This window comes from Pygocentrus nattereri, chromosome 17 (assembly GCF_015220715.1).
Source record: "Pygocentrus nattereri isolate fPygNat1 chromosome 17, fPygNat1.pri, whole genome shotgun sequence".
Classification (NCBI taxonomy): domain Eukaryota; kingdom Metazoa; phylum Chordata; class Actinopteri; order Characiformes; family Serrasalmidae; genus Pygocentrus; species Pygocentrus nattereri.
Window position 1 is genome coordinate 14,814,746 of NC_051227.1, and position 13,987 is coordinate 14,828,732.

A 13,987-nucleotide genomic window follows, 5' to 3' on the forward strand; every position below is an offset into this window, starting at 1 on the left:
AATATTTCTGTTTAATATACAGTTACTTTTTTTAGTCAAATTAAAGCAAAGTTACTATTCAGATAAGCAAATGCAATGTATTTTAAAATATATTTGGCTAATATAGCTATATATTCTGAAATACAGCTTAGTGTTTGGAATTTTTTGGCATGAATTGCAATGTATTGAAAATGATTTCAATGAACGTATGGATGAATATATAAAAATGACATGTCCATGTATTTTACTCCATGTGGGACTGTTTACACACCTTTTTAACTATTTTTTTTTCTGAAGTAAAGTCCATTACAATAGCGCGACAGTGGGTTACGTAAGTGTGGATGTTAAAGCTGATCATGAGTGTACGATTCCCTGATTATGTGTGGGATGAGAGGATGTGTATCTGTGACGGAGTCGTGTGGAGTTTAAACCAGCGAATAGCATTAAAGGCCCTGAATCACTGCAGCATCAGGTACAGGTAACCTGATTCATCCTATTCAGTGACAGAGCTCTATAGGCTGCCTTTGTCTAGTGGGCTAAGTGGGGGGTGTACTATACTAAACACTTTGCTCTCACATTTCACTTTTCTCACGTCTTATCTTCCCCCGAGAGGCTCGGCTTTTAACAGATTACTTCACTGCGTCTAGTGCAAGGGTCCACAACATGGCTCCGGAGCCACATGTTGTAGCTCCGCAGCAGAGTTACTTGTTTATTTAGTGCTGTCCCTCACAGCAAGTAGGGCCTGGGTTTGATTCTCCGGGTGGGTGACCAGTGTCCTCTCTGTGTGGAGTTTGCATGTTCTCCCCGTGTATGTGCGGGTTTACTCCGGGTTCTCCAGTTTTCCTCCACAGTCCAAAGACATACAATCAGGCCTATTGGACATGCTAGATTGCCCCTAGGTGTGAGTGAATGTGTATGTCTGTCTGCCCTGCAATGGACTGGTGACCTGTCCAGGGTGTATCCTGCCTTCTGCTTGATGATCGCTGGGATAAGCTCCAGCACCCCCCGTGACCCAGAAGGAGAAGTGGCTTAGGAGATGTGTGTGTGTGTGTGTGTGTGTGTGTGTGTGTGTGTGTGTGTGTGTGTGTGTGTGTGTGTGTGTGTGTGTGTGATCATTCAACACAGTTTTATCAATAAATGCTCTTAAACGCTGGAGTTAAGGTAGAATCACACCTAGCTAGTAGCTAACGATGAGGCAAAGAGAGAGATTAAAGATGAACATTGATCATATTATAGACTTATTATGGACTTATTTGTGTTTATAATCACTCCAGCTGGTTTCCTGATACATTTAATCTGCAACCAGAAACTGTCAAACACTAAAATGTCACGAAGCTGAAGTCAGTTTCTTACTTGCCAACTTGAATTGTCCAGTTACACCTTAAATGGTGTAACCATTATATTCTTGCACATTAGGTACCATTTAAGGTGTTACGAGAAAATTTGAACATGAAGCTGGCGAATGAGAAGCGACTTCAACCTTGTAAACAATCAAACATTTGCAAAATACTTTTCTACTTTTTCGGAAAGGTTTCCTGCTGGAGATGTGAGAAAAGAGGCTATAGCTGAGCTGACACACACTGAGATACATTTACAGCCAAGATGGTAAAATATTGTGGCTCCCAAGTGGTTTGATTTTTATTGGAAGGACGAACTGGCTCTTAACATTTGGGTTACAACCCCTGGTCTAGTGGAATGGCTTTGGCTCCCACAGCACCAATTTTGATCTTACAGGATCCGTATGTTAGACTTTGGGACTTTTCTTTCTTTAGAAGATGGTAAATTGTGGCCATGAAGGGATTAACATGGTCAGCAACAATATTCAAATAGGCTGGTGCATTCAAGTGATAATTGGTCTTAATAAAAAAGCAATAAACGCTCCACAAACCATTACACCACCTCCGCCAGCCTGGACTGTTGACACAAGGCAGGTTGGGACCATCGGTTCATGCTCTTGGTGCCAAATTGTGATCCTACCATCTTTTTACCTTGAAATTCAGATTCATTAGACCAGGCTAAGTTTTCCAGTCTTCATCTGTCCAGTTTTGGTGAGCCTGTGCTCACTGCAGCTTCAGCTTTCTGCTCTTGGCTGGCAGAAGTGGAACTCGGCATGGTCATCTACTGTAGTAGTTCATCCACCTTGAGGTTCGACATATTGGAGCATTCTGAGAGGCTTTTCTGCTCATCACAATTGTATGTAGTGGTTATCCTTTTACCCTGTTCTTCAAGGGCCAGGACCACCATGGACCCTCACAGAGCAGGTAATTTTTGGGTGCTGGATCATTCTCAGCACTGCAGTGACACTGACGTGGTGGTGGTTTGTTAGTGTGTGTTCTGCTGGTATGAGTGGGTCAGACACAGCAGTGCTGCTGGAGTTTTTAAACACTGTGTCCACTCACTGTCCACTCTTAGATGCACCTGCGTTGTTGGTCTACCCTGTAGTAGACCATGTAAAGTCAGAGACGATAGCTCATCTGCTGCTGCACAGTTTATGTTGGTCGTCCTCTAGTCCTTCATCAGTGGTCACAGGACGCTGTTGGCTGGGTATTTCAGTCTCAGTCCAGCAGCAACATTGAGGTGTTTATAAACTCCAGCAGCACTGATCCACTCAGACCAGCACAACAAACATTAACACACCACCACCACTTCAGTGTTAAGAATATAGTGCTGAGAATGATCCACCACCCAAATAGTACCTGCTCTGTGAGGGTCCATGGGGGTCCTGACCACTGAAGAACAGGGTAAAAGGAGGCTAACAAGTATCAGAGGAACAGATGGACTACAGTCTGTAACTGTAGAACTACAAAGTGCAGCTATACAGTAAGTGGAGCTGATAAAATGGACAATGAACATAGAAATGAGGAGGTGGTCATAATGTTATATGAGTATCACATGGCAAATACACTGTACAGGATGTGCAGAAGATACAGGGGTATGAGTCTTGAGTCCTGTGAAAGGTCTGGACGATGAATCCTGTTCAGAGCTGGTTTGTGGTTGCTACTGAGTGTAAGAAGAATCTTCTTGAGTGGCAGGCTGATTGTTTAGCAGAGGGTGTTTTCTGAAGTAGATGATGACCCGGGTCAGAAGGGTCTGCAGTGGTCTTCCTCGTAGACTTTTATTGTCCTAGATTATGATCACTTGACATTAAAAGTCCCAATAACCTTATTGACTCTTCATGATGTTGTGTTTCTTAGCTTCCGGAGTTAGTGGACGGTCACCTCTCCTCAGAGGTTATTCTCATAGAAGAGGAAAGGACCCCGTTCCTAGACATCACACACCGGTCCAGTGACCAAAGCCCCAGACCTGGGATGGAGGGCAGCAAGGTAACAAATACAAGGCTCAAACTCATATTTGCAGTAGATCAAGCATCACTTTCGATGCTAAGAGCAATCATTCCTAATCCCAGTGGTCGGAGAAGCCTCTTCTCTGCATAGTTTATATTTTTTTCTGCTCTAACGCACCTGATTAAATTCAGACCCTTCACAAGCTGACTGAGGCAACTGGAGTAGAAACAATGTAGTAAACTGGATCTCCAAGTGTAGGATTGAGAACCACTAGCTAAGATGATCTTAGTACTTGGTGGATTTTAATAACAATAATAATAATAATAATAATAGTAATAATAACAATAATAATAATAATAAGTTAAATTTAGTTTTATTTAAGTTTAATTTAAGTTTAATTTATAGCACCTTTCTCAAACCCAATGACACTTTCCAAAGAGATCAGAAAATAACAAAATACATAAGCAACAATAAATAAAACCACACAAACACACACACAACATGCAGAACAGTGTATAGAGTCACTTAGCTAGCCCGGAAAGCTTTTCCCCACTTTAGCTGTGGGGAAAGTATCCAGCAGCACTGCTGTGTCTGATCCACCCGTACCAGCACAACACACACTAACACACCACCACCACGTCAGTGTTACAGCAGTGCTGAGAATGATCCACCACCCAAATAGTACCTGCTCTGTGAGGGTCCATGGGGGTCCTGACTGCTGAAGAACAGGGTAATACGGGGCTAACAAAGTATGCAAAGTACTCCACAACTATGGTGCATCACACAGACACCCAGCCCACGAAGCAGTGATGGATGGATTAGATTAGATAGTCACTTTACAGTTGTAGTGTAGAAGTGTAAAGGTAAGTGAAATGACATGTAGCAATTATTCATAAATCTAAGCCTGTATGTACATATTTTTGAACAGAAGCTAATTCACTCGAAAGAGGTCCCAAATATTCTATAATAACTCTCTGTAGGACAAGGCAATCTGAACCAAACAAGGTGCAATGAGCTTCTCATTATATGGAGCTTCGAACAAGCCATGATGCCCCTGCGTCGAAGTGCTGAGGTAGGCGCCTGACAGCCGTCGTGACGTTCGGTGCATACCCCTGTACCTCTTCATGTGTCTGACAGAAAACAGATCATTTCCAGCACCGCATTTAATGCAATCGATTACACACACGTCAAAGTATGTCGCATATTTTTGGGTTCAGATTGTTTCATCCTAACGGGAGTTACAGCAGAATATTCGGGGCTTGTTTTGAGTGAATCTCTCTGTTTAATGATTAAATTAAATCATATAAGCATAAAAACACTTTGTAGTCCACAATTCAAATACTTAAAGGTTAACCGGTCTTAACACCGCAAATCTGTACAAGCAACATGTTCTTAAAGGAACAGTTTGGCAAAAAGTCAAATTCACACAATTTTCATCCGACTGCAGATGTAGTCGGTCAACCGAAACGTCTGACATTTTGATGCATTTAAAGAAAAGATTTGGGTGACTACTGACTTCAGGTTAGTTAGGTTGATTAGCCCCGTGGCTCCAGCGTTGACCTAAAGAAGCAAACTTTGTCTAACTTGTCTTGGCTGATTGACAACATTTGGGATAAGCAGAAAACTGATTTTTCATCAGTTCATTTCCTTAATCCCTGTATTTGTGGTTTGTTCCCAGCAGCCGGTGAAGGAGGTGCCTCCGCAGCCTCGTCTCTCTCCAGCATGCCCTGACTCCTCCACTCCTACACTCATTTCCTCTCTGGCCTCCGCCAGAACTGGAGCCAACTCCATTCAACACGTGCAGGTGGCCTCTGCAGGTGACCTTCAGCAGGATCTGATTATTTCATATTCTCAGGAATTCACAGGATTAATTACATGAGTAATAGTTAACGCTAGTGAAGGAGTTAAATAGTCTTAGTCCTTGAATTTAAGGTTGAGGATTAATGTTAAGTTCAGAGTGAGTGTAAGGTTTAAGTTTAGGGTTTAGAAGTTCAGTTGAATTTAATAGATATTTGGCATCTACAGTGGATCAAAATATTCTATCAATCAGTTATCTATCAGTTTTATTTATTTAATTTATTATTATTCATTAGATGTGAACTGGCTCCCCTCATTAGTTGGCCCATATAATGGACAGCCATTTTTTAAATGAAGTTTGGAGTAATATGTTAACATTGTTAAGGCTTGGCTTTTTAACAGATTACTTCACTGCGTCTAGTGCAGGGGTCAGCAATGTGTGGCTCTTTTACTGCCTTGTTGTGGCTTTATTTAAAAATAAAATAATCCTCCTTTACAGTAAAATAAAGCTCTGCTGATCATTCAACACAGTTTAACAATAAATGGTCTTAAACACTGGAGTTTCACCCTTTAACCCTGAAGGTTAAAAGACTGCTGGTCACCATCACAATGCAGGCAACAATCTCACCTACCTAGTAGCTAATGATGAGGCAAAGAGAGAGATTTAAGACGAACATTGATAATTTAGAGGTTATTGGACTTATTTGCGTTTATAGTCACTCCAGCTGGTTTCCTGATATGTTTAATCTGCAATGAGAAACTGACAAAGGCTAAAAAGTCATGAAGCTGAATTTTCTCGTTCAACAGCCTCTTCTTTGAATTTTCCCGATTCACCTTAAATGGTGCAGCAGTTACATTCTGGTGCCTCAGGTCCCTTTTAAGGTGGAACAGGAAAATTTTAACATGAAGCTGGTGAATGAGAAGTGACTTTAACCTCGTAAACAATCAAATGTTGAGAGACAGTTTATAAGAAACTGTTCTTCTTTTACGGAAATGTTTCTTGCCAGAGATGTGAGAAAAGAGGCTATAGTTGAGCTGAAGCAAAGTAAGTCTGCACTTTTCTTTATAGGCTATTATATTTTTTAGCCTATACTTGGACTTTAGCACACACTGAGACACATTTACAGCCAAGATGGTAAAATGTTGTGGCTCCCAGGGTGGTTTGATTTTTGTTGGAAGGACAAAATGTATCGTCTTAACATTTTGGTTGCGACCACTGGTCTACTGGGAGTTTTGCTTGTTCATCCAGAAAAGCATTCGTGAGGTCAGACACTGATGTTGGACGAGAGGGTCTGGCTCGCAGTCTCCATTCTAGTTCATCCCAAAATAGTTCAATGTTGTTGAGGTCATGACTCTGTAAGGGCCAGTTAAGTTCTTCCACACCAAACTCACTCATCCATGTCTTTATGGAGCTGCTTTGTGCACTGGGGCTCAGTCATGCTGGAACAGAAAAGATTCTTCCCCAAATTGTTCCCGCAAAATTGAAAGGGTACAGTTGTCCAAAATGTCTTGGTGCTGAAGTATTGAGATTTCCCTTCACTGGAACTAAAGGTTCTAGAGCACCCCCTGAAAAACAACCCCATATAATCATCCCTCCTCCACCAAACTTTACAGCTGGCACAGTGCAGTCAGGCTGGTAATGTTATCCTCTGTTGGAGAATGTTACCGTTCCCCTCCAAACCCAGACCCCAAACCCATCAGACTGCCAGATAGAGAAGTCTGATTCATCACTCCAGAGATTGCGTTTCCAATGCTCCAGAGTCCAGTAGTGTTTTACATCACTCCACCCCCCCACCCCCTGCTCGGCCATGGAAACCCATTTAGAGAAACTCCTGGTACACTGTTCTTTTGCTGATGTTGCTTTCAGAGGCCATTTGAAACGCATTAGTGAGTGACTCAACAGAGGATAGGCACTGTGTGGTTCAACACTTGGCAGCCCCGCTCCGTGGGTTTGTGTGGTCTACTGCTTCGTGGCTGAGCTGTTGTTGCTCCTAAATGCTTCTATTTCACATTAATAGCACTTACAGTTGTCTGGGGCAGATCTAGCAGGCCAGAAAGTTCACACACTGACTTATGACAAAGGTGGCATCTTATGACCGTGCCTTGTTTTATCCTTCTGCCAGTGTTTGTCCATGGAGACTGCAAGGCTAAATTCTTAGTTTCATCCACCTGTTAGCAGTGGATGTGGCTGAAACACCTGAAGTCAATAATTAGGATGGGTGTCCACACGTTTTTTTGTCTATATAGTGTATGTTCAGTTCTTTTTATCCATACACAGTATCTCACAAAAGTGAGTACATCCCTCACATATCTGCAAATATTTTATTATATCTTTTCATGGGACGACACTATAGAAATGAAACTTGGATATAAATGAAAGTAGTCAGTGTACAGCCTGTATAGCAGTACAGATTTACTGTCCTCTGAAAAGAACTCAATACACCTTGCGCTCCTCCTCCTTCTGCTTGATGATGCCCCACAGGTGCTCAATAGGGTTAAGGTCTGGAGACATACTTGGCCAGTCCATCACCTTTACCTTCAGCAAGGCAGCTGTCATCTTGGAGGTGTGTTTAGGGTGGTTATCAAGTTGGAAAACTGCCATGCGGCTCAGTTTCCGAAGGGAGGAGATCATGCTCTGCTTCTGAATGTCACAGTACTTGGAGGAAATGATGTTTCCCACAATGAACTGCAGCTCCCCAGTGCCAGAAGCACTTATTCAGTTCACACATGCTGGACACCATCTGATCCAAACGGGTTTATCTTGGTCTCGTCAGACCACAGGACATGGTTCCAGTAAACCATATTCTTGGACTGCTTGTCTTCAGCAAACTGTTTGTGGGCTTTCTTGTGCGTCAGCTTCAGAAGAGGCTTCCTTCTGGGATGATAGCCATGCAGACCATGTTGATGCATTGTGCAGTGTATGGTCTGAGCACTGACAGGCTGACCTCCCATTTCTTCAACCTCTGCAGCAATGCTAGCAGCACTCATGCATCTATTTTTTGAAGCCAACCTCTGGATATGACACTGAGCATGTGGACTCAACTTCTATGGTCGACCCTGGTGAGGCCTGTCCCGAGTGGAAGCTATCCTGGAAAACCACTGTATGACCTTGGCCACTGTGCTATAGCTCAGTTTCAGGGTGTTAGCAATGTTCTTATAGCCTATGCCAACTTTGTGGAGAACAATTCTATTTCTCAAACCTCAGACTTCTTTGCCATGAGGTGCCGTGTTGAATATCCAGTGGCCAGTATGAGCAAATTGTACCCAAAATACAAAATTTAACAGCCCTGCTCCCCATTCACACCTGGAACCATGTAACTCTAACAAAACATCAGCGCAGAAGCAGCATGATTGTTTTCTGTTTATGCTTGGGTTATCAAATTTCACAGGGCCATAATAATAATACGACACATTTTAGCCTCTTGTTCCAGCCGAACCTGACTAACTGGGATGTTTCAGAGCAAGAATAAAACATTTGCAGGCCTCCAGAATCTGAGCTGAAACCCGGTATCGGACGTTCTGAATGTGAACTGAACTCAACTTCCTTGCGTTTGCTCCTGCAGTTGTGTCTTCATTCAACACAGCAAAGCTTGCTGAGGAGAAGGAAGCGTTGATGTATCAGATGAGGTCCATGAGGTCTTGGAGACATGCTGGAATGACAGCCGTCTTCACTGGAAACACAGTAAATGCGTCTGTTGTCTTTTGGGACAAAAGTCTTCAATGGTGGATGACATACACAAAACATGTACTTGAGTTAAAATAGGTAAAATATTACTCCAGTAAAAGTAGAAGTTCCTCCCTTTAGACCTCCATTTGAGTAAAAGTACTTAAGTATTTACCTTCAAATGTACTTAAGAATCAAAAGTAAAAGTACTAAAAGAGTAATCATGGCTCTGATGTCCTGTTATCATTTTTATAACAAGACTCGCTTCATGAACTCATTTCAGGTGAAAGTCCTCCAGCGTCTCTCTTGGTAAACCAGTCTTTTAATAGAACGTCATTAATTAGTGACGCTGACGTCTATTAAAATGATCATAAACACAAAACACTGAAGGTAAACAGTTTCCATCAGGGAGAACCGAGTGGCTCTGAAATCACTTTTACACACAAGCAAAGTTTCAGTTTCAGATTTATTTACAACATAGTTCCAAGTTTAAGTTGAATAAAAACTGGCTTTAAACTCAGGATCACAGATGAGCTCCTTTACTATGTTGATCTGTAGGCGTCTGTTCATAAACATAAACCAGCCCAGACTAATTTACTATAAAACGAAATGGTGTTTGTAGAAATTCAGAAAAAAGCCGCGTCAGTCACGACTGCATATGTGGACATATTTCTATATTGTGCTCTATTTACACAAAGTTAGGTTAGTTCATCATTTATGTTGAACAGACTCTCCCAAAATTTTACGCTGCTGCTCGTGTGCTGCACTGGGTCAGTATGACCAACAGGTCAAAACAAGCTCTAAACAAAGTGACCGCTGTGCCCTGATTGGTGCTCTGGCTTTGCGCTTCTTTTGTTTTGACATGTTACGTTTTTATACACACAGAAACAAAAAGGAACGACAGATTTCTCAAAATATAGTGGAGGAAAAGTCAGATATTAGACTCTGAAATGTAGTGGAGTGAAAGTAAAAAGTCGCCCAGAATGGAAAAACTTCAGTACAAATACACAAAAAAATACTTAAGTACAGAAACTAATTACATTTACTCAGTTACTGTCCACCACTGAAAGTCTTTCATGAAAACACGTTTGGTGCACTTCACGTAAATGGAGGAGTGAAGTGTAAAGTGTGAGGTTTAGTTGTGTTTTTTGTAAATCTTAAAGATGGTTCTTCAGAGGTTCTTTACTAAAGAAAATGTTCCTTTATGGAACCATGAACACTTTGCATGATTAAATGGTCCTTTGCATCATTAAAGCTTTCTTCAGATTGATCGAGAATGTGTTTTATATGGTTCTATATAGAACCTTTTAGAAAAGGGTTCTGTGTAGTATCAAAAAAGTACTTCTATATTGACAATATCAAGTCTGTAACAATAGAAGAATCCTTTTTGGTGCTACATAGAACCTTTTACAAATGGTTCTATATATAATCTTAGGAAACACATTCTCCATCAATCTGAAGAACCCTTTAATGATGCAAAGAACCCTTTCAAAGGGTCTTTCAGATTGATGAAGATGGCGCTGTAGATTGTTCTATACAGACTTGACATTGTATAAATAATGTAAATTTAATTAATAAATGTAAATGGTTCTATATAGAACCAAACATTTCTTCTATTGTTAAGATGTCAAGCCTGTAACAACAGAAGAACCCTTTTTGGTGTGATATAGAAAGATTCCAAAAAGGTACCACATAAAATCATATTAAACACATTCTCCATCAGTCTGAAGAACCCTGTAACAATGCAAAGAATGAAAAGGGTGCTTTAGGTTGATGGAGAATGTGCTGTAGATGGTTCTATATAGAACCTTTTTGAAAAGGGTTCCATCTAGATGGTCCTATATAGAACTTTTTTCAAAAGGGTTCCATCTAGATGGTTCTATATAGAACCTTTTTAAGAAGGGTTCCATCTAGATGGTTCTATATCAAACCTTTGAAAAGGGTTCTTCTATTGTTATGATGTCAAGCCTCTAACATTAGAAGAACCCTTGTTTTGCTATATAGAACCTGTTTCAAAAAAGAACTGCATAAAACTCATTCTCCTTTAATCTGAAAAACTCTTTAACGATGCAAAGAACCTTTTGAAAGGGTCCTTCAGATTAATGGAGAATCTAGATGGTTCTATATAGAACCTTTTTGAAAAGGATTCTTCTATTGTCATGATGTCAAGCCTTATGATGAGGGTCCTTTAGACTGATGGAGAATGTGCTGTAGATGGTTCTATATAGTACTTTTCAAACAGGGTTCTATACAGCACCAAAAAGCTTTTCTTGTTATGATGTCGGGCTTGTTATGACAGAAAAAAATGTTTTCAAAAAGGTTCTATTTAGAACCATAAAAAACACATTCTCCATTGATCTGAAGAACAATTTAACAATGCAAAGGCCTCTTTAAGCAAGCAAAGGGTTCTTTGAGTGTTCATGGTTCAATATAGGACCATTTTCTTTGCTAAAGAACGCCTGGAGAACCATCATTTTTAAGCGTGAATGCAGTTGATTCAATTAATCTACTTTAGAAATCTGCTCTACTATCAAAGCAGCACATACAGCTCTGTTTCTGCAGAAAGGAGAAAACGGACTGATGGTCATCCCGATGGAAGAGGCCAGTCTTGCTGACATTGACTCTCTGGTTCCTACTCACGATGAGCATGGGAAGCCTATTGCTGAGTGGAAGAGGCAGGTGATGGTGCGCAAGCTTCAGGCACGACTACAGGACGATGAAGACCAAAAGCAAAAGGTAATCTTCATCTCCAAGCCTCCACCTACCCAGAGTAAAATCCTTCTTAGTGTTAGCTGGAGCAAATCTCACCCCACATACACTGAGAAACCCTGCAGACTTTCAGTCTCTCGCGCAGCTACCAGGCTGGGAAGGTGTCGAACACTGTAGCCCTGTACATGTCAGAACACAGCTCAGTGGTTTGGAGGAGAGGGACTCCTAATAAACCATACCTCAACTTTGGAAGAGACTCTGGCTCAGTGAATGGTGCTGATCAGGGACTCTAAAATGCTCCTTTTTAAAGTTTTAACTCTTAGGCTGTATTCAGACTGCCAGCCCAAATCTGATTTCTGGCATATTCAGATTGTATTCAGATTAGTTTTTGATAAAAATAACATGAAATCTGTTTTTTAGTACATAATAATTATACCTAGGTTGCTTTTTGATAGTCTGGAGTTAATATCCACTCACTGGCCAGTTTATTACAAACACCTACCTTGTACTTCCACTCACTGGCCAGTTTATTACAAACACCTATCTTGTACTTCCACTCACTGGCCACTTCATTAGAAACACTTACCTTTTACTTCCACTAACTGGCCACTTTATTAGAAACACCTACCTTTTACTTCCACTAACTGGCCACTTTACTAGAAACACCTGCCTTTTATTTCCACTCTCTGGCTACTTTATTAGAAACACCTATCTTGTATGTCCACTCTCTGGCCACTTTATTATACAATAGCAGAACAATTTTTGGTGCCGTATAGAACCATTTCTAAGAAGGTTCTATGAAGAGCCATATACAGCACATTCTATTCTCCATCAATCTGAAGAATAGTTTTACCATGCAATGAACCATTTAAGCATGAACCATTTAAGCAAATGGTTTGATATAGAACCATTGTCTTTACTAAAGAACTTCCAATGGTTAGATGCACTGTGTGGGTGTCACTGTGACTACCAGCAGTTTCATCAGTTGCTGTTTGTCTAACATCACAAATTTAGTTCTCATCAAATCGGAAAATGATTCTCTTCTCACTGTGATCATTGTCTCTTATGATTGTTTCATTCTTGCCAGGATAACAGTGACAAATGTATGGATGGCTGGAGATACTCAAAGGTCCATGACGCTATTTTGGGCCCGTTTGGCGAGTTGCTAACAGAGGATGACTTGGTGTACCTGGAAGGTCAGATTGAGACTGTATCACTTCAGAAGAAGTGCCAGGCCTATGAACTGGAGTTAGCCCGTCTAGTTGAGGAGCTGAGGGCCATCCTCCCAGCTCCAATTGTCAATATCACCGTCAACACTCACCAGCAGCCAGATGTAACGGACTCTCTGGCCCTTCCAGTGTGGTGCAGCCGTATTTCAGGCATTGTGAAGAGCATGAGTCTGCTTCTGAATAACCTCACAGTGAGAACTGCAGGAGCAGAGGATGGCATCTGTAAAATCCCCAACAAAGAACTGGATTCAGTCTTCTCCGTGCAGCCGGAGAGACAAAGCTCCATCAGGGGCAGGAGAGAAAAGGTGGAAATGGAAATTCAGATGTCAGGTGTTTCCGTGAGAAACCTAAGGTCCAACTTTGAAGGTCAGATGGGGAACATCTACCCATTCTCAGGGATGTTGAACAATACATCCAAGCCCAAAACGAAAGAGCAGACAAGCAATTCTGTGGCTGTCCGAGACATCAGTGTCATCAGTGACTGCAACATGAAGGTCCAACACACAAATGGCAAGGAACCAGCTAAAGTCATGGAGACCACCAGCTTGCGCAAAGAGCGGATCGTTGTCCTATTCTTGAGCCACTGGAAGAAGTCAGCCTACGCAATTTCGATGCGAACCAAAATGAGGCAGGAAATTGACACACAAAAATCAGCAGAGACCTGCCTGAAGAATCACACGGTGACAAACCCAGTTTCTCAGCCAAAAAACGGCTCATTATATCACCTTTACAGACAGAGGATGGCCATAGACAAGATGATCCGCAACTGGAGGGCCATTACCTTGGGCGTCCCCTTGCGCCAAATCCGGAGCCTCCAGAGGAAACGGGTCACCTACTCACCAGAGCACTTCCTGCCACGAGTGGACGGCGCACCTGTGCCTTATGACAGCTTGACGCTTGACCTCTTCATGCTGGGATACTTCCACATCCTGGAGCAGGACCTGCCTGCTGAAGAACGGAAAATGAGACACCTGCTGTGCTTCGAGGTTTTCGACCATGTTGGAGCCTTCCCCTGGGAAACGGTCAGAGATTTCCACCAAGCTGTGCTGAAAGACATTGAAGCCGGCAAACGGGACTGGAAAGATGGATTTGAAGACATCAAGGCACAGTTCTTTGGGACAAAAAGGAACGCTGCATCCCCAAAGTCTCAGAAGGAGCCTGAGGTCAAGGCCATTGAGCGTGCAGCTCAGAACGATATGGTCCACCGGGCGGGTGGGAATATGGACTTCTCATGTTTCAACAATGATGAAATTTGTAAGTACATTGATCGCAGTTTTGCCTTCTGGAAAGAAAAAGAAGCCGAGTTGTTTGACTTTGAACGTTAG

General features: G+C 41.8%; 1 protein-coding gene across 1 annotated transcript in view; it reads left to right on the top strand.

Moving 5' to 3' along the window:
• espnlb (espin like b) overlaps positions 1 to 13,987 on the top strand; it is a 35,268-nt gene extending 21,281 nt beyond the window's left edge. The window contains exons 6-10 of the mRNA XM_037546778.1: positions 3,174 to 3,302; positions 4,945 to 5,080; positions 8,624 to 8,742; positions 11,287 to 11,460; positions 12,521 to 13,987. Of these exons, the coding sequence (XP_037402675.1) occupies positions 3,174 to 3,302; positions 4,945 to 5,080; positions 8,624 to 8,742; positions 11,287 to 11,460; positions 12,521 to 13,987 (2,025 nt within the window). The remainder of the gene's footprint in view (positions 1 to 3,173; positions 3,303 to 4,944; positions 5,081 to 8,623; positions 8,743 to 11,286; positions 11,461 to 12,520) is intronic.